This window comes from Anopheles aquasalis, chromosome X (assembly GCF_943734665.1).
Source record: "Anopheles aquasalis chromosome X, idAnoAquaMG_Q_19, whole genome shotgun sequence".
Lineage (NCBI taxonomy): Eukaryota > Metazoa > Arthropoda > Insecta > Diptera > Culicidae > Anopheles > Anopheles aquasalis.
In genome coordinates, this window is record NC_064876.1 from 7,497,444 (window position 1) to 7,517,870 (window position 20,427).

The window sequence follows — 20,427 nt, forward strand, 5'->3', positions numbered from 1 at the left end:
AATTACCTCCATTGGTTTGGGAAACCCTAGTGCTCTTAATTCATCTTGTACTTCCTTCTTTATTAGACTCACTGCCGAACCAGTGTCTAAGAACGCATAGGTATCTATTTGCTGTTTACCATGAGTAACTCTTACCGGGACGATCTGATAATACAGTCGTTCCGTAGTTTTGTGGAAACCTACTAGTCTTCTTGGTGCAGTGCCAATTCTGTGGAGGAGTGTGTGATGCCTCTGACGGCAACCTGCTTCTTGACACTGCGGTGGTAGGTTGCACTGGCTCGCGTTGTGGCTATGCGAGTCCAGGCAATTGGTGCACAGGTTAAATTTTCGGACTAGTTCCCAGCTTTCCTCCACGTTAAGGTACCGCAAACGCCTGCACTCACTTGTTAGGTGCGCACGCTTGCAAATGTGGCATGTTAGACCCGTACTCCTGACCGCACCTTGGTCGGCCTGTTGCCGCCTAGGCGTTTCTTCCCTTGGTTCGCCCTGTCTTTTGTTGGCCTGCAGTACTATTGCCAACTCCTCCGTTGGTTTGAGCCAAACTGATAGCTCTTGCAAAGAGCCACTATTTTCGTTTTGCAACTTATGCCTGTACCACCTATGTTGGAGGTCGTCCGGCAACCTATCTACCAGGTCCGTGAGTAATCTCTGGTCGTTGAGGTACTCGTGCCGGTCTAGCGAGACCATTTAAGACACCAAGTCCTCTAACGCTCTCATGAACACTATGAACGTCTTCGGCCTTCGTAATGTGGGCTTCTCAGTTTTCAACAAATCGTTGAGGAGCGCCTGGTATATAATACCCACGTTGCCGTACTCTTTCTGCAATCGTTCCATAACTCGGTAAAAGTTCTCAGGCTCTACCATCAGCCGGGCGACGCTCTCAGCTGCCTCCCCCTTGAGACTTTTTTCCAGCAATGTAAAGGCCTCCATTGAATCTACAGTCCTATCTTGCCTAAGACGGCTCACGGCCATCTTAAATTTTGGCCAGTCCCTACTTCTGCCATTGAATTCTGGCAGGCTCAACATCGGGTGCGTTGCTTCCCTAATCGCGGACGTCATGCGGACGAGGATCTGATCCACTGAATCTGCCGGGGTAGCCGTTCGCCCCCGGTCGGTACGCGCGGAATCAAGCTGCGCCAGAACCTCAGCTCTACCCTCTTCAGTCATTCGCCTTTCTTCGGCTAGCTGTCTTTTGAGCTCCAGCGTCTCTTGCTGTGAGCTGGCAATTTGAGCTTTTAGCTCGTTCACGACCTCCCACAGATCAGCCTCTTTAGTGGCCTTTTTTGTAGCCATTGTGACAGGGAGCCTCGAATCGTGTTAGTATTTTACGCGGACGCGGACGCGGGTTTGTGTTAGTAGGCGTGCGGTCATCCGCGCGATACCTTAGCTCTTACAAAGAAAATGGTAGTGAAAGAACCCAGGGGCCCCCTATTCTTGCTTTCCCAGTTACTCACTGCGCTGGCCGTGAGGCCTCCTGACCTGGAATTTTCCCTCCGCTTCGTATTCCTGGCTTCGCTTGGTTCTGGCACACTGTTTTCTTTGGCGACGCTGAAGCTGGCTCAATTGCTCTTCTGGGTTCGTCCTTCTTACGCACTCGCACTTACACACTCTCTTGGTTGCTTTGCTAGCGTTGGTAAACTTATTCTTCGCTGGCGCTGGCACACGCTTCTCTTTCGTTGGTGGTGCTGGAACTGGCTCAATTGTTCTTCTGGTTCCGTCCTTCTTACGCACTCGCACTTACACACACTTGCATCTTCCCTTCACTGTCGCACTCTCACTACCGGTGGACTCTTCAATCCCTGGATCACGCTGACCGTTTACTCACTCAAGCGCTGGACCACGCTGCCCGGATGACTCCACAGCGCTGGACCACGCTGACCGCTTCACTCCGCAAGCGCTGGACCACGCTGCCCGGTTGCCTCCACAAGCGCTGGACCACGCTGACCGGTTGCCTCCACAAGCGCTGGACCACGCTGACCGGTTGCCTCCACAAGCGCTGGACCACGCTGACCGGATGATTCCACAGCGCTGGACCACGCTGCCCGGATGACTCCACAGCGCTGGACCACGCTGACCGCTTCACTCCGCAAGCGCTGGACCACGCTGCCCGGTTGCTTCCACAAGCGCTGGACCACGCTGACCGGATGATTCCACAGCGCTGGACCACGCTGCCCGTTCACTCCGCAAGCGCTGGACCACGCTGCCCGTTCACTCCGCAAGCGCTGGACCACGCTGCCCGTTCACTCCGCAAGCGCTGGACCACGCTGCCCGGATGACTCCACAGCGCTGGACCACGCTGACCGCTTCACTCCGCAAGCGCTGGACCACGCTGCCCGGTTGCCTCCACAAGCGCTGGACCACGCTGCCCGGTTGCCTCCACAAGCGCTGGACCACGCTGACCGGATGATTCCACAGCGCTGGACCACGCTGCCCGTTCACTCCGCAAGCGCTGGACCACGCTGCCCGTTCACTCCGCAAGCGCTGGACCACGCTGCCCGGATGACTCCACAGCGCTGGACCACGCTGACCGCTTCACTCCGCAAGCGCTGGACCACGCTGCCCGGTTGCCTCCACAAGCGCTGGACCACGCTGCCCGGTTGCCTCCACAAGCGCTGGACCACGCTGACCGGATGATTCCACAGCGCTGGACCACGCTGCCCGTTCACTCCGCAAGCGCTGGACCACGCTGCCCGGATGACTCCACAGCGCTGGACCACGCTGACCGCTTCACTCCGCAAGCGCTGGACCACGCTGACCGGATGATTCCACAGCGCTGGACCACGCTGCCCGGATGGCGCTTCCCGAATGCGCTGAGTTTCGCCTACCACTCTTCGTGCTTCGGAAACTCCTCGGCTGGTCCTCTCTGGAGCCACCAGTGAGATTGAGACGGACGCCGGCAATGAACCGACGGCCGCTCCCCCTGGCCCTCGCCGCAGCAAGGGGAGGGGTTGTCCTTGAGGAACCAGACCAAGGAGGAAGCTTCCAGAAGCCTCTAGCGAAGCTTGTGGCGGAGGCGGGGGTAGGACGCGGATCCTTCTCCGAGCAAACGTTTTACGGACAACACAGAACACAAAGGAAACGCGTATTGCTCGTTTTGGGAGAAGATCGACGCCAACTTTATTACCAATTCCGTCGGTCCAAGCCATCCTGCCGCTGCAGGGAGCGCTTGCGATTTATAAACTTTTGATTTCCTACGCTATGGGCCCCCTTGAGCTAAGGTATCGTGCTGATCGTTTCAAGCGCCCGTGCGCTTGATCGCGAGAGTGTGTGCGCGTGGTTATTTCGATCGTTCGATACCGATTTCTCGCTTTCGCGCGCGTTTGCTTATCATTCTTCGATCCACAGCAACCGCTTGCTGTGGATCAAGCGCCCGTGCGCTTGGCTTGCGAGAGTGTGTGCGCGTTATCGAGCGACAGCGTCCGTACGCTGCGCTCGAGATAAAGTCCCGTTATTCTCGGTGTTTTTGCTTTGCGGCAGGATGTGCTGCGCTCGTGCATCCGAAAATTTTGAAGAAAAAAGCTAGTTTTGCTGTGAATTTGTATCATTCGTTTGTGCTACGGAGCATCTAAACCCATGGACATTGTTTGTGGGCATGTGCGACAACGAAAAATGGTAAGAAATTGAAAAATATTTTGTTGATCAAATCTGATCATGATCATGTTGTCTTTTTTCGGCAGCATCCTGGCAGCATCCTGGCATCAATCAGCGTCGGACAGGCAGCGAAGCAGAGTAGTGTTGTGCGAAGTGTTGTGTTTTGTGATGTGTTTTGCGAGGCAGAGTGTCCGATTCAAAGGTGAAAATAAAATGGGTGAAAATGAAATTATGCTTTTGCGTGCTTTATGTTGATCCGAAATATCTTAGGGGGCGGGGCTACTGGGCACAGGGGTACGGTAGGATGGCACACACACCATCGCAAAAATGAGTGGAAAATGGCACCAATACATACGCAAAAGCCCTGTAAACAGCAGCAAGATTTCTATCCTGTTAGCGTCCTGTTAGCGTCCTGTTAGTCTCTTAACAGGACAATTTGAGTGGCGGTGAGCGATTTCTGTCACATGGGCGTTCACTCGATCGCTCGCGAGCGCGGTAAAACGCCCGTGTGACAGAAATCGCTCACCGCCACTCAAATTGCCCTGTTAAGAGTCTAACAGGGCGCTAACAGGGCGCTAACAGGGTAGAAATCTTGCTGCTGTTTACAGGGCTTTTGCGCATGTATTGGTGCCATTTTCGACCCATTTTTGCGATGGTGTGTGTGCCATCCTACCGTACCCCGGTGCCCAGTGGCCCCGCCCCCTAAGATATTTCGGATCAATATGAAGCACGCAAAAGCATAATTTCATTTTCACCCATTTTATTTTCACCTTTGAATCGGACACTTTGCCTCGCAAAACACATCACAAAACACAACACTTCGCACAACACTCCTCTGCTTCGCTGCCTGTCCCACGCTGATTGATGCCAGGGTGTTGCCGAAAAAAGACAACATGATTGATCATGATCAGATTTGATCAACAAAATATTTTTCAATTTCTTACCATTTTCCGTTGTCGCACATGCCCACAAACAATGTCCACGGGTTTAGATGCTCCGTAGCACAAACGAATGATACAAATTCACAGCAAAACTAGCTTTTTTCTTCACAATTTTCGGATGCACGAGCGCAGCACATCCCGCCTCTTGCGCGTCGTTTTCAATTGACGCCATGTTGGATCCAGGCCTTAGCAGAAATTTTCACCTTCCTCTTTCGATCGCCGTGCCCTTACACAAACACACGCGCACGGGGCCGTATCCGAACACGCAGTGCTCGTGAGCGATCGAGTGAATGGTGAGACAGCATCAAAACAATCCGTGGGAGTGAAAGAGATAGCATGTACTCGAAAGAAAAAAATCGACTGCTTGACAAAAAGTCTGTCATGGGGGCGGGTCGACTGCCCCCGTGAACTTTTTTATCGTTTATGTTTCATTTTCCCGGGCGAAATTCATTTTAATTAACGCCCAGCTTCGAACCCTCCCTTATAAACGTCATGAAAACGATAAAATTCAAAAAGATAGAAAGAGAGGCAACTATGAACGAAAGAGAAAGAGCATACTTATCGATCAGCTGTTTCCTGTCAAACGTACGAAACGATAAAAATGCAGAAATAGCATGGCGCATGCGTAAGTCACTAGAGTGAAAGAGATAGTTATATTCCGCTATGCCGTCCCGAGGCAACATGGCCGGTTTGTTGGTAAACAAAACAACACCATCTGGCGGTCGCGGTGATGGCCTCTGCAGATGGCGTTGATTTATTTGCCCCCCGTTTGAATCAGCGGTTGGCGCGTGTGCCCAATGCACCATGGTTTCTCGCTCAGCGTTCAGCCATGTCGTCACACACGGCGGGCCGGTTGCTAACGCACTCGTGGCGCGTCCGCTGCTGGCCGGCTGGCTGCCCAGCACCGACCGCTCCGCGACACCTAAGACATCTGGACAGCATTTTCAGGCTCCAGGTCATGGACACTGCCAGGTGCGGAGTTTGACTGGGGCGGTACATCTCCAAAACGATAACGGAGGTGTCCAAAGGTCAGCTCAGTGTGGACAGAAACCACACGCTGAGCATAAGGACAAAAGCTGGCTTGATCTCGACAATTTATACGTCGTGCATGGTGTTGCATGTCCGTTAGTTTGAAATTTGAACTTTCAAAACGAATTCGCCCGCACTTTAAATTCGCCTTGGTAACCTATAGCTGCGCCTTTCTTTCAAAGGTGGGCCTCTCTCTTTCTGGCGCATTGGCTAGGTAGGAAATCGGCAACCCTGCTAAAATGGTTGCCAATTTATACTGGCGAAATCCCACAATGACAGTTAAGCGGGGAGTTCACGGGGGCTGTCGTACAGTTTTACCATCGTTTGCAAACAGCGTTTACGCTAGGATTTATGCTCCGTGGACCTATAATCTTTTTTACACCGTGTAAACGGCAAATGTAAACTTTTTGGCATTACACTCTGAGTTTATACCAGAGTTTACGCTTCATGTATCGCCGGCTTAAGAAAAAAGCTGGATCCAAGAGCCAAGGCAACTAAAGCGAATCATATTACCACAAGAACATTCGAGAACGAAAGAAAGATCAAGCGGCACAAAAACAAAAAAAAAACGTATAAAACATTAAGGAAGTGAAGTAAAAGTAACTACGTAAAAGAGAAAAAAACGATAATTTTTAAGATAGATAATCCGGCAGGAGCCAATTTAATATCATTAGAAAATATCAGTTAGGTTCTGAACGTCCCCAAAAATTATGTATCTAATTTATGTATCTAAATTATGTACTATTAAGAACCCACCGAAACAGAATTGCGAAACAAAATATCGAATAGTCCGAGGACGTCCAATCTTACCCCCGGAGAAATAACGGACAGTACTGTACAAATGAGTACCTCACTCCCACACTCGCTCGTACCCTATACCGCAGGGCATAGAGGTGTACGCAGCACTTGTACACACCACTACCGGCTAATTATATCGATTGTAATCTGCGTAGAATAAATCAGAATGTATTGAGACACCAGCGGGATTGGTTCGCATTCTCATTATTATATAGCAACAACATCTTAAAATATAAAAAAGATGTTCAGAAATCAACTTATCTCGTTGATTTATGTTTTTTGTGGTCAAAAGCACATGCAATTGAATGTAATTGCAGGTGCCCGAATGTAATTGCAGTTGACGTTTCGGTATAAACTTTTATGCGATTGTGCCTGCCCCAACGAAGCGTAAACTTTTTGGCATTACATTCTGAGTTTACCCTAGAGTTTACGCTTCGTCTATCCCTGGCTTAAGAAGCGCGAAGGAAAGTGACGCGAACACAACCTAGTCTTTTGTTTTCTTGATCCTACCAATGGTGGTGGAGCTGGCTTCGGAGACCACGACATGAGAAAATCAGCTGAGGGCAACGCTGCTTCACCTTTCTCTCCGCAGCCATCGCAGTGAGCAAAAACAAAAAACTCCAAGCGGTTCCTCACCGACCATTGCGCGGAAAGAAAATTTCTTTTGGCAACAGCGAGCCAGCCGCACTCGCATGAACAAAAAAGCGAAACAGCCGCGCTTTCGCGAACAAAACATGAAATATTTCGTCGAAGCAGCTTTCGCTCCATATGACCGTGTTGTCCGTGTAGTCACATTTTTTTTGATTCTCTAGAATGGTGGAGGGGTAAGGCTAATGCATCAGATGATGACTTTGTATTGTAATCCGTCAACGTGTTAAGCGGCCCATAGACGCTCAACTTTATTTGTCAATGTTTTTAATGCAAAAATTGCATCGCACTGTCATTTTATTTTTATTCCTCGTATTTGGGCAACATTGGACTAATCCTTAATGTTTCATCGATCAGGGCCACAGGCGCATCGTGTTCGTCGCTGTGGCCCACAGACGACGCCAATATTCAGCCTCCTCAATATATTTTCAGCTGGCTGAAAATCTTCAACTTTTTTGACACAAGCTTCAAATAGCCCACACACGATAAATATATTGGTGTCAATCGACTTGCATGCAAGAGTTGACAAATAAAGTTGATCGTCTATGGGCCGCTTTAGGAAGGGGTACGAGAGTATGACAGCTCTGTTTCTTCTGCATTCAGTTCAGTTCAGGAAGTTCATGAAAGTATGGCAATGTGCTGTGTTGATTTAACTTTGCTGATACGGTTTCAGGTTTAACACGATTAACCATTTATTGCACTATACAGAATTACATTCGCAGTAGATGGTGATGTTCGACCGGAGAGATCGAATGATGGAATTGCTCTGTCTTTGTCAGATCAAAATGCCAGATTACCCAAGGTTCCCATAACGTGTGGTGCCCAAGGTCGCCACAAAAGCATGCTCTGTTTCATCTGCCCTCCTTTTCGCTCTCATTGCCAGCATAGCAAAAGGCACTCACCAAATGCCGGCTGGGTAGTAATCGGAAGGGACTTCAACGCCTGGGCGGAAGAGTGGGGCAGCAAATCGACGGACAGCAGAGGCACTGCGTTGTTCGAAGCGCTGGCCCAGTTGGACGTGGTCCTGTCAAACAAAGGATCGACGAGCATGTACCGGAGGGATGGTCGAGAGTCGATTATCGACCTCACCTTCGATAGTCCCCAGCTGATCGGCGAGATGAACTGGAGAGTGGGCGAGGATTACACGCACAGCGACCATTCGGTACAGCATCGGACGGAAAGCGAACGAAGCACCGAGGAACCCTCGATCACAAGATCGGAAGTGGAAGACTAGGTTTTTCGATGTCGACCGCTTCCTTGCGGAACTTAAAGTGCTCGTAGATACGAAACCTCAGAATGCGGACGAATTGGTCGACGCACTGGTGAAGGCGTGCGACAAGGCCATGCTCAGAAAGCGAGAGCCACGAGAGTACCACAGGCCAGTGTATTGGTGAAACGGCCAAGGTGAGGCATCATCATACAGGCCGATATGTCTGATCGACACGATGGGCAAGCTACTGGAGACCATCATCCAGAACCGCCTCTCCAGGTATACGGAAGGAAAGACTGGTCTATCGGAGGGGCAGTTTGGCTTCAGGAGAAAACGATCGACAGTGGACGCGATCGCCACGGTGGTTGGAAGGGCGGAATAAGTACGGAGCAAGAAGAGAACGGGAGACCGGTATGGCGCGTCAGTGACGCTCGATATCGCCAACGTCTTCAACAGTGCCAGCTGGGAGGCCATAGCGAAAGCGCATCACCGTATGCGGGTGCCGAATCCTGCGGAGCTATTTCGAGGACAGAGTACTACTCTACGACACGGCAGAAGTTCGCGAAGATTACCGCGAGCGTCCCACAGGGTACTGGGGCCGTACCTGTGGAACGCCATGTATGAGGACCTGTGTGGAGCTCGGCGCTATCGTCTCAAGCGGGAAACCTCACAAAGTTGAACAGGACGTACCGACTGATGACCATGAGGGTGATTAGCGCATACAGGGCGATATCGTCGGAAGCAGCTTGCGCGGATATGATACCCATTGGCATCTTACTCGCCGAGCACCGGGAGTGCAGCCAACGAAGAGGCGTCAGAGGCGCACGAGAGGCGGCCAGGAGAAAGCCGTTAGTTCGGTGGCAGAGGAAATGGGACCAAGCCCAGAATGGTCGGTGAACACACCGGCTCATCCCGGAACTGGAACCATGACTCAGCAGGCGACACGGTGAGGTAGACTTCTTCCTGACGCAGTTTCTGTCGGAAGACGGTTGTTACCGGAGCTACCACCACCGATTCGATCACACCGGATCATCAGCGTGTCCAGAATGTGGAAATGGCGTCACGGAAACACCGGAGCACGTGGCATTCGAGTGCCCAGATTCGCAGCGGAGCGGGCGCAACTTGTGGGTCTGACAGCCGACAACATCGTGGCAGAAATGTGTAGAAAGGAAGAAACATGGAAAGCGGTAAGCCGCGCAGTCAGAGGAATGATGTCCACACTCCAGGCAAGGTGGAGGCTGGAGCAGGGATCATGACACTAGGAGAGGCGTAAGCGTCCAGCCCCCTCCGAAGTAGTCACCTCGGCGTGGTCCCGGGGGGGATCGAGGCAGTGTTTAAGAGCAAGGAATGTTTTTAGCGGGTAGGCACTGGAGTAAATCCCGCACAACGTCTTTGGAAGATTTTTCAATCTTGCTTTATAAAAACACACACACATACATTTTCGAGGATGAGGGGCAGGAGGAGGCGATGGTAGAACGCCTCCAATGTGATGCGCCTCCACCAACACCAAGCGCCTCCATCTTCACTCCGCAACTCCCGAGAGGAGGCGAGCCTCAATCGGTGCAACCGAGTATCGCGTTGTGTGATAGCATAAACCACCCTCTCTCTCTCTTTCCCCCACCCCTACCCCCTCCCGCCACTCAACATGTGAACGCATTGTCAAGTGCATCCTTAAACCACCCGCTAACCTCGCGCGAGCAACAAAAGAGTGAACAAGAGCGAAGTGCCGGCGAGTGCCGGCGAAGCAATCTTTTGATATTCTCTCCATCTCCTGCCACACACACAGGCGCGTGGTACGCGAACACCACTTTGCTTGCTTGCACAAATAGACACAGAGAAGGAGAGAGAGAGGGGGAACCCGCGTCATTCTCTCACGTCCCTCTGCCACCCGTTCACGTTAATATCATATAATGGAAATACATAAAAATATTCCCTGGTCGCGGGAGAGAGTACCAGGGCGGACTTCCTGCTCGTCCCGTCCGCTGCCACTCTTCCCCGTAAATGGCATGGAGCTCCGACTTCGCGCATGCCTATTTACTTCAACGCCGTTTCGTTGGCCATTCCGCCTTCGTTTCGCTTCGTTCGTTCGTAAGTTCGTTTCGGGGATCGCAGGACGCGTCCTCGTCGTCGTGCGAGTGTCACGCGTTTTGCCTTCATTACGCCTATTACAAACGTGCAGTGAGCGATGGACGGAGCCGATGGTGCCGGTGTACCAGTTATGGCCATTATCGTCTTCGTCGTCGTTCGGCATCCTGCATCCTTGGCAGCCGTATGGCCGCTGATGCTAAGTATGCGTATACGCTTACGCTCACCGCACTCGTGAGTCCCTGAACGATTTGGGGTGTGGTAAAGGACAACACACATTTTATTCCTTCAACTACACCACCCAAACATACGGCTCGTCCGTCGTTATATATGTTAAAAAAACTACACCACCCTTTTCGACCTCAACGTGTCTCGGAATTTCACACACGCATGCACGCAGGCTGGGTAAATGAATTAATACACATGACTGTAATGGTTTTCCGTGGCATGGTGTGGCGTGATGTGGCGACATGTTTTGCTTGCTGCGTAAGGAGCACCGACGCTTCATTACACCTTCGTGCGCTCCCCCGCAGACAAATCCCATACAAAAATGCCCGATTTAGTATGGGAAATGTCCGCCGGGTCAGCTTCACATCCAAAAAGGCGTCCAACCCCTATTGACAGAAATTGTCTTGCGACGTCTGCACAAGCAGTGGCGCAGAAACAATTAATTGGATTTTGCAGACGTTCACTGAGTGCAAAGTGAGCGGCCAACGTGGTTGTATTAGTGTTATCCGCATGTACGGTGTGGTGTGGTGGTTGGTTGTCTGAGTGTCGTGATGTGTGGTTGTCTGAGTTGTGTGTATGTGGATGAAGGAATGTGAATAATGAGACGTGATGTGAAAGATATGATAGGATTTGGGATGGGAAAGTCGAACACGCTACGCACTGAACTAAATGATTTATTGAAAATCAGCTGATCACAAACGCTACATCAATACAGCTAACCGTGATCGTGCGTTGTGACAAAAAAGTGCATGTTTTTTTTATGTTCATAATGTCATCGAGACTTCTTCAACGTGTTCATAATGAATTACAAGGATTTTAATGGAAAACCAACAATTTGCCGAACAAAAAATTGCGTGTCACGTATCACGGGCGTATAGGCAACCGCGCACACGATCATACCGCACAACGGCTACATCGTGCAGATCAATTGCACCAAAAATGCATCAAATATTGACCCCACAAGGTGGAATGTGAGCATGGAATTGGTATTGATTATTCTTTTACCAATTAAAATTGTGGTTGAATCAAGGCGTTGTTACCTTGTCGCAGGCATTAATCATGAAAACTACTTCAACACAAGTTTTGGCCAATCGCTGGCCACAATGTGCAACTGGATTGATGCACTTTGTGTGTCATCTTTCTTGTGCAGCAAAGGTAAAAGAGCTAGCAACGACTGTACTGTATTATATTCTATAACTTATCGTGGCATTTGCCACGAATACGACAGATGAACATGCCACGATTTATGCACAAATATCAGCCGCTCGTGAGCATGTTTTTCATCAATTAAAATGCTGCCGATCTTGTCACGAAGCAGGATACGAAAGCAGATGTAATACCGCGATTTGAGTTTCCTTTTTTCCTGTAATTCTCGCGTTTTACAGGTACAAGAATGCTTCCAATTGTCTATGTTTCAACCCTCATTCTTTCGTTAAATAAGTTTGTACGATGCATATGCACAAACCACATTCTTTTTGCTTTATTATACAACCAAATTTGACTTCATTTATGCTAGGAAACGACAAGGATACGCAGTGCGATCTCCGCCCACAACACAAGATCAATTCGCGAACCCGTTCTTTTGGTTCTGGTTGCAACGAACACCAACATTTTCGGTGCTTATTACCACCGCATACATCATATCCTTATGCTGGCGAACACGCCCTCTTCGCTACCAACCCCATCCCCCCTTCAATGTTGGAACATTCTGCGCAATTTTTGTTGGCTTCGTACTGCCCCCGGATGCTGTTGCCTACTGTTCTCTTATTGTAATGCTGTTCTTTCTGATTAGGCAACTGCACAAGCAAGCAAAAGTATCCATTTGTTTTAGCCATTTTCCAGCTCCACTTTAACCCTTTCGTTTCTTGTGCGCCTTGACAGCGATTGTGTGGATTATTCCGATACAGAATGATGCGCATATGATCAGGAAGATAAACATCTTCACTCCTTTCTCATCTCTCGCCCACGCAAAGGACTCGCACGTCCTTCTTTGCTGGTGTAGGCGGAGATCGCGCTGCGATTCTATCACCGCTTAGTTCGGCCGATGATAATCTTTTCTTTCACGGGTTTCGTACCCTGATCTGTGTGCTTTGTTGGCAACAGGTGCGGCACCTTTGTGGAGAATGTGGGATGATCATTCTGCATCGTTACAACCGTGGAAAACGGTGCAGAAAAGCGATCATCATTCCCGTTTATTTTATGTTGAGAAAGACAGTTCTATTGCTGGTCGCCTGGTGGCATGAATGCAGGTAAATCCACTTGCATAATCAAGCAAAAATTGTATCATTTGTACATGTAAATCTTCCACACTTGTTTGATTAAGGAATGGCACTAGAAAGATGGAAAATGCATGTTCTACCGGCTGTTCCTTTGAACACGAATAGTTGCGGTGCAACAGGGAAAACGGCCAAAGTTGACTGAAAATTTGATCAAATTAATTTTTGAGACGTTGTACCATTATCGTACGACAATTGGATGAATTTGTTTATTCGAAAGGAGTGAGAATTATGCGAAAAAAAGCATAAAATTGCGGTGCCGAGTCCGGATTCGATCCAAGTCCGGCGCGCTTTCAAGCGGCGACGACGAACGCGGCTAAAAGTATTTCCATCTCATCGACCATCTCTTTCGCGCTCATACGCAAAAGTTCTCGCTGAGGCTTTTGAATAGTGCTGTTTCATCGAAAGTTGCGCTCACTTCTACAGTGAGCATACGAAAAAGTGAGTGCCGTGGTTTGCTGGGGAATATGAACCCCACGTCCGATGTTCGCTGCTACTTCTGTTCCTGTTGAAAGCACGGACGGGCAAGGACGTTTACCGTTAGGACGTTAGTTCCGTCCAATTCGGTCACAGAAAAAACTACTGGAGACTCCGACCCTCTACTATCCTCGTTTCTCGTCACCCCTCCTCCCTCCCCACATCATTCAAACATGATCCTGAAGATCAGAAGGGTGCGTAGCATGAAAAATGGATGAAAAATGAGTTCGCGTTCAGAATGCTCTCTGAATGGTGCTCCCCTAAGTGCTATGTGGGCTTCTTGCTCGCTGCAACTCTCGGGCTCGTGGTTATGCATTCATGAGCAGGCAGACAGGCAGACACGCAGGCAGGAATGAAAGTAACATGAAATATATGCTTTCTTCTCGCACTGCTTTCTTTCTACACAGCAGCAGCAATCGTTAGGACGTTAACGTGGCGAAACTTCGCGTTTGCGTGGTGAGCGCCCCAGCAGCTCCGTGGTGGTCCCCGCAGACATTTCCCATACAGAATCGGGCATTTTTGTATGGGATTTGTCTGGGAGGGTGGTGGTGGTAATGGTGAGTGTCCAGGGGTCCGCATTAGCAGGAAGGAGCAAGTGAGTGAGTGGACTCGTCTTTGACGCGAGTACATTTTCATTTTCATTTTGCCAGCGCGAGCGCCACAAAACGACCCAGGCTGCGTGGAGACCGCGAGGGATCGGTGGCCGGTGGTATCAACCGAGCCGTTCCGTTGCGTGTTTACCGGTCCGGTGCGGTTCGGTTCAGTCGCTACTAGTTCGTCGTCGGGTGCTGGCTGCTGAACGTGAAACGGGTGCTTTTCCCTTTACGGGTTGCTACTAGTAGCGCACGTCGAACTCTCTTTCGTCGCCTTGTTGGAACGGAACAACAGAATGCAGGGAGTGACGGTGGCCAGTAAGGGGCAGACGGGTGTAAGGGTGCACGCGGACACTAAGGACGCGGCCGACCGATTGCGAGTCGCGAGTTGAGAGTTTTGCGCGAACTCATTAGGCATTAATTGTACGTTTGGCCTAATCCCTCCCTTCTGGGAAACTATCGGGGGGTTGGTTCGGAGTGTGAGGTGGTGGTGAAGGGATTTTCCCGGGGGGAGGACCCTGTGGGAACGAACATTACGGGGAGTGGTAAAGCGACAGCACCGGCCGGGTACCAGAACCACGCGCGCGAGTGTTCCCCATATTTTCCCCGAGGCCCCGAAGGACCCCCAAAGAGAGAGACAGACAGAGTGAAAAAGAAGCTGGAGAGGGTTGGTTTGGGGGTGCATAACAGTTGCGCGCAGTCCTCCCACAATTCACTTGTTTCTAGGTGAGGCAGTAGAGTGTGTAATTGTCGGTCGCTCTTGTGTCTCTGGCTTGAGCCACTCTGGCGGTTCCGGCGAGGCCCGGGCTTCGACCTACCCATTTCCATTCCCTGGGGGACGGAGGACACGGCTGGGGTGGGGTTCGGGGTTTGGTGCCATCCCAGAGAAGGTGCAGCAGAGGCGCGCAAATTGCGTTTGCTCCTGCTGACTGTCTGCCCTTTGCCTGCCACGGGTAAGATACGAGATTTTGAATGGGATGTTCGCTACGATCTGCTGGAGCGTTCATCGGTTTGGTCGGTTCCGGATCAGTCGGTCGGTGAGCAGCAGCAATAGTCGTCCATCAATCACAGTCGACAGGCGCAACCATAAGTGCAGCCAGTCAACCACTATTCAAACAAATCCCGGCCGAGCGAACCAAAGGTTTGCCAGCGCCCCCCGGGGGCCCGCAAAGGTCAAGCAGCAACATCAACATCAAAACTGAGATACAAACCCAGCAACAATCCGAGAATCCACACCAATAACAACAACAACAAGCTACTAGTACTACTACTACAGTGCGCTGCACTACAACGTCAAAAAAGGAGCCTCGGTTCACGAGGGTTCAATACGTCACTCGACGTTCAGTGTCGCCCAGCGTTCGCGCGCGCGTGTGTGTGTGTTTACGTGATTTACAGCGCATCCTTGTCGTTTGCTCGCTTTGCGTTGCGGCTCCCAAGCCGATGCCTATCTTTAATCGCGCGCCAGTGCATGAATAAGTGAGTGTATCCCCCCGCGCCGGGGGGTGGGGAGGGGCGGTAACTACGTGTGGTGTGTGGTATGTGCGTGTGGCAAGTGCCGAACCCCGCCTGCCACGTCGGTGAGGTATGGAGGTGTGAGAGAGAGAGGGAGAGAGAGAGAGAGAGAGAGAGAGAGAGAGAGAGAGGGAGAGAGAGAGAGAGAGAGAGAGAGAGAGAGAGAGAGAAAGAGCGCGCGTGGAAACAAAACGGTGTAAGTACGGCGTGTGTATGTGTGTGTGCGCCGTATACCATTGGCGACTGACAACCTAGCCAACACACACGCACGCACCAAGTAGCAGGCCTGGCAGGTCGAGTCGTTTATTGATCGGCATCCGCAGCCGAAGCGATGAAGCTGCAGCCGATGTGGTCCTCTGCCCGTTGCTTTGGCCATGGCCTTAAGCAGCATCAAGCTGCTGAAAGATACACCTTTTTCACACACAGGCACACACACACAAACACACAAACAAACCCGGGCTCGCGCGCTTCACAGCTTCTCAATGAACGGCATACCGTACTGCAAGTGTTGCGGCAGCAGCAACTGTGGTAAGCAGTAAAGTAGCACTAGTATCCTGATGATGGGGATGGTGACGTATCGAGACAACCTTCCGCTACCCTTGGCGCCCTAATCCGGCTGGAGGATTAGCGTCTGGAGCGCCTTAGACGGGTTTAGACGGGTAGGCGCAAAGCTTCTCGCGAGAAGCTTTGATGGGATTATCTCCACCCAACCCCCAAAACGAACAGGGGTGGCGGTCTGTCCATCTCGTTTAACCTGGCAAGCTAGCTGGCTGGCCGGCTGGCTGGGTAGCGAGCGCCTATTAATCATATTTTTTGAGCGACCGTTGGCAACTTGACCACATATCGGCGATACGTTCGCTATCGTCCGCACCGTCAACCGGAACATGTCGGCTTCGGAAACTTCCATTCGTTCTCGCCATATAACCCTGCGTACACATTGCCCAGAATCTGGAGATAATGTATGTGGCCCCAAAACATTTCAGGGCGGAAATATCTGTCATTTTCGTCTTACGGTTCTAATCGGTTTCAGACCGGTTCTGTCAAACTGGTCTGTGATGTAAGCGAATTGACAGATGAATCTGTGTGAATGAAATCTACGCCTAGGTTCTGGGCGGTGTGGACGCTAGACACAGAAAGAATCCGGCAGATTCTGTGCCCAGATTCTAGACTATGTGTACGCAGGGTAAGACAAACACACACAAATTTGAACTACTTGAGCCCGTGGTAGGGAGGGTTGAGAGATGTTGAGAGCGGTTTCTTTTTCTGTGCATCCCACGAAGCCATATCGAAACGAGGGGTGGACGAGTGTGATGAAGGAGAGAAAGGGGGAGAGGTGGCACCGGCACCGCAGCACCAGCATCGAACCGACCTGGAGCCAAGATGCTAGTTGCGTTGCCATCAACGATGTTGGAGCTAAAAAGCTAACAGCCCACCTTGAAATCTCGCACAACTCCACCTTCCTCCCAAGTCGTCCTCCGGCACCTCCCCCCCCCCCCCCACCCTCACGCTCTTGCCACATAAAAACACGAGTTACCGTGTTGCTGCTAAAGCAAACGCAAAAAATCCTTTTAATGAGTTTCGAGCGGTACGAGGACGAGCGAGAGTCACACACACATACACCCCAACACGGACACATCAGCTGGGGGTTGGGGGCGTGATGAGCTCGTTCGTAGAAAGGGAAAAAGGGGTAGCGAGCTTTGGGCCGCACCCGGTTGTACCGACCGATCTTCGCCGAGCGCTGGGGAGCAGGCAGCATGTGTTCAGAATGGTGTGTGCTCCCCCCCCCCCCCCCCCTCCTTCTTTCACCCAGGCCAACTCGTTCTTCGCTTGGAGGGCCCGGCTGCATGGCCCGATTGCAACACTGGCACTATGTACTTACAGAGCAACAGCAAAACCACAGCAGAGTGAGTGCTGTGCCCAGGTTCCCCAAAAACCGTCAGGCCAGCGCTGATAACCGTTCGTCGCCACTCTGACTGGTCTGGCGGGTAGTGCTGGTCGGCGCTGGCGAACGGCATTTTCCTGTTTCGTTTTCTGAATGCGCGGTTTGCCAAAAGAGAGGGCAAAGAAATAGCAAAACGGTGCTCACGGTGCTGAGTGACGCTGAGCTTCCCTGGTTCCCCCGTGCTGAGAAATATCTGCTGGGGATACTTGGTGCTGCTAAACAACCTATTGCTCATGTTTGGCTGCGGTTGGCCGGTGTTGTCTAGCGAGTGTGTGTGTGTGTATGTTGGAGCACACCGTTGAACCCAGGACCCAGGTTCGGGGCGTCCAAGCGGCGTCCTTCTGTATTCCGTATTCCGGTCCGTCCCTTCCACCGCCACCAGTCACCGGTAAGACAGTTTTCCCTAGTGGTAGTAGTATATCGCTGGTAACCGCTGGTTCTGGTCTTGACGATCGATGGAGCAACGATCGCGCGGAGTCAACGCGGGTTGTCATTCGAGATTTTAATGAGGTGTTACAGGTGGAGCGTTTGTGTGTTTGTAGGAGAGCCCCACCATTTTTTATTGTCAGAGCAGCAGAGGTGCAGGCACCGACAGACCGGCCTTGATTCAGTCATGGTAGACCTTCCGGCACGATAGCATGATTTACCACAGCACCAGTGTGTGGTCCTCGTTCGCAGGCTTCGTGGCAGCAGCAGCAGCAGCAGCAACGAACGATCACGTTTGGCGTTAACATTGGCGGCTAGTCAGCGGCCATGTGCCTAGCCCAGTGTGTCCGGTGTCATCTTCGATTCCCTTCGCCTTCCGCACCACACCTTCCTGCGGTTCTTGCGTCGCAGGTACAGGAGTGCAGGTGAAAATAGACGATACGCGATATCTGTACGACGTGCCGTGCCGTGTGCCGCGGTTCGTGAGTGTAAAGTGATGAAGGACTTTGCGGCAGTCAATTGCTGGCATGCCAAATCAGTCAGGTTACTGCTGCTGTTGCTGTTGCTACAGCAGCTGCACTGTGGCCAAACGGCGGACGAGCTGTCAACGCACCTGCAGCAGCAGCAGCAGATGCGCAGCTCCAGTCGCACCCGGAGTGCTGTGACGGTGAGTGATTTATCTGGTGTCGGTGGCAACAGTGGCCACCGGACGTCACCGATGGCCCAGCAGCGGTATATCATCGCTGGCCAGCAGCAGCAGCAGCAGCAGGAGCAGCTATCGGTGGCCATGAACGACGTCGAGTGTCCGAGTTTCGCCGAGAACTCCGCCTGTCCATGCTACAAGTATGAAGACGGTAAGTGTGAGAGGGAGCACTTGAATCTACTTCAGCTGTAGACGACTAGGGAGATGCCAAGGGACTCTATTGCATGTGGCTATTGTCTGCCTTGTATGATGCTCCTTTAATTCTCGTTGAACTAAACAGCAGCAACTCTATTGTTCTGAACTTATGCAATGAAATCAATCAATGGAACTGCAACAAAAATGCCAATGATGATGAAAACAAATGATTTTAAGGAACCATACGGGTAACGATTTTTTTTTTCGGTAGTATTCGGTAATTGGTTCTGCACTCGAAAACATCACCAGTTCAACACTGAACAGGTTCAGTTTGATCAACGTTGAGTACACTGCAGTGTTCTGTGTTCTCCAGCAAATCACAAGACAGACTAGTAATAGGGTTCCCGGAAATTACTCGCCCTTCGAGTAATTGACCGTCATTTTTTTGCCAGGCATCTTTCTCGAGTGTCCGGGCATCACGTTCGGGGCGTTAAGGCACACGCTGCAGATCATCGGTTCCCCGATCCAGTCGCTCTCCGTGTACGACTTTGACCGGACGGTTAAGTCACTGACCTCTGAGCTGTTCGGTGGCTCGAGCACGGTCGGCAACCCCCAGTCCGGTCCAGTGATGTTAGATCCGTCCTCCGCGAGCGGTGGACCCGGATCCGGAGCGAACGTCACCATACGCCACCTGCAGTTCTCGCACTCGAGTCTGAAGCAGCTGCGGCAGGACAGTCTGTTGCCACTGCGCGCCCACCTCAAGAGTTTGCGCATCGCGAACGGCAAGCTGGACGAGGTAAGTTCCCGGGGTGGGGTCCACGGTTACGGTGCCGTTTAATCTCGCCAATTCTCTCTCTGTGTTTGTATCTGGCACGCGGCTCCCAGGTACCAACCAAGTCGATCTCCGACCTGAAGAAGCTGATGGTGCTGGACTTTGAGTCGAACGAGATCAAGTCAATCAACGAGTATGCTTTCTACGGACTACACCTGGTGAAGATCAACCTGAAAGGCAACCATATCGGGCGCGTCCCGCTGAATGGGTTCGCCGGGCTCGAGGATACGCTCACCGAGCTCGACCTGTCCGAGAATCGGTTACGCCAGTTCCCGACCCTGGCCCTGCGCCGGCTCGAGAACCTTCGCCTGGTCCGGCTCGCCTCGAACGACATCAGTGCGCTCGAGCAGGACGACAGCTATACGCGGTTCGGGTCGCTCACCTTTCTCGACCTAAGCCAGAATGCTCTGGTAGAGCTGTACGCGGACTTTTTCGGCGCATTCCCGGCCCTCCGGACGCTCTCGCTCTACGGCAACGACATCGAGACGGTTCACCGGGATGCGCTCGTCTCCCTCAAGGAGCTACAGTCGCTCGATCTCAGCCAGAACCGGCTCATCCAGCTCCATCCGGATCTGTTCGCAGCGAACCGGCGCCTGCACACGGTCGACCTTAGCCGAAATCACATCCACTACTTAAGTGGGCTGTTCTCGAACCTACCGCTCCTGCGCGAGATCTTCATCAACGAAAACAACGTGCTCGAGCTGACGGACGATTGCTTTGCCAACTCGACCAGCCTCAAGGTGATCTACCTGGAGCACAATGCGATCCAGCGGCTCGATAGCCGGACGCTAGCGACACTGACCGGGCTCGAGCAGTTGTTCCTCAGCCACAACCTGATCCGCCGCGTACCGGCCCTGTTCTTCGAGGCGACCCCGGGGCTCCTTTCGATCGCGCTCGACGACAACGAGATCGACGAGCTGGATGGGCGTTTGTTCCGGCGTCTTGGGCGGCTTCGGGAGGCCCGCCTCAATGGCAACCGGTTGCAACTGATTGAAGAGCGG

The 20,427-nt window shown here is 51.7% G+C and overlaps 1 protein-coding gene across 5 annotated transcripts in view; it reads left to right on the top strand.

Annotated features, from left to right (window-relative positions):
• Positions 1-14,160: 14,160 nt before the first annotated feature.
• The window catches only part of LOC126570621 (chaoptin), a 17,938-nt gene continuing 11,671 nt past the window's right edge, over positions 14,161-20,427 (top strand). The window contains exons 1-4 of one of the 5 annotated variants that reach the window (XM_050228577.1): positions 14,161-14,194; positions 18,009-18,610; positions 19,047-19,390; positions 19,480-20,427. The exon at positions 19,480-20,427 is cut by the window's right edge and continues 2,098 nt beyond it. In XM_050228577.1, coding sequence (XP_050084534.1) covers positions 18,253-18,610; positions 19,047-19,390; positions 19,480-20,427 — 1,650 coding nt within the window. In that variant the 5' untranslated portion in view covers positions 14,161-14,194; positions 18,009-18,252. Of the gene's footprint in view, positions 14,300-17,512; positions 17,719-17,849; positions 18,611-19,046; positions 19,391-19,479 lie in introns of those variants that run through there. The other 4 variants (XM_050228560.1, XM_050228568.1, XM_050228552.1 and 1 more) reach the window with 4 other exon arrangements.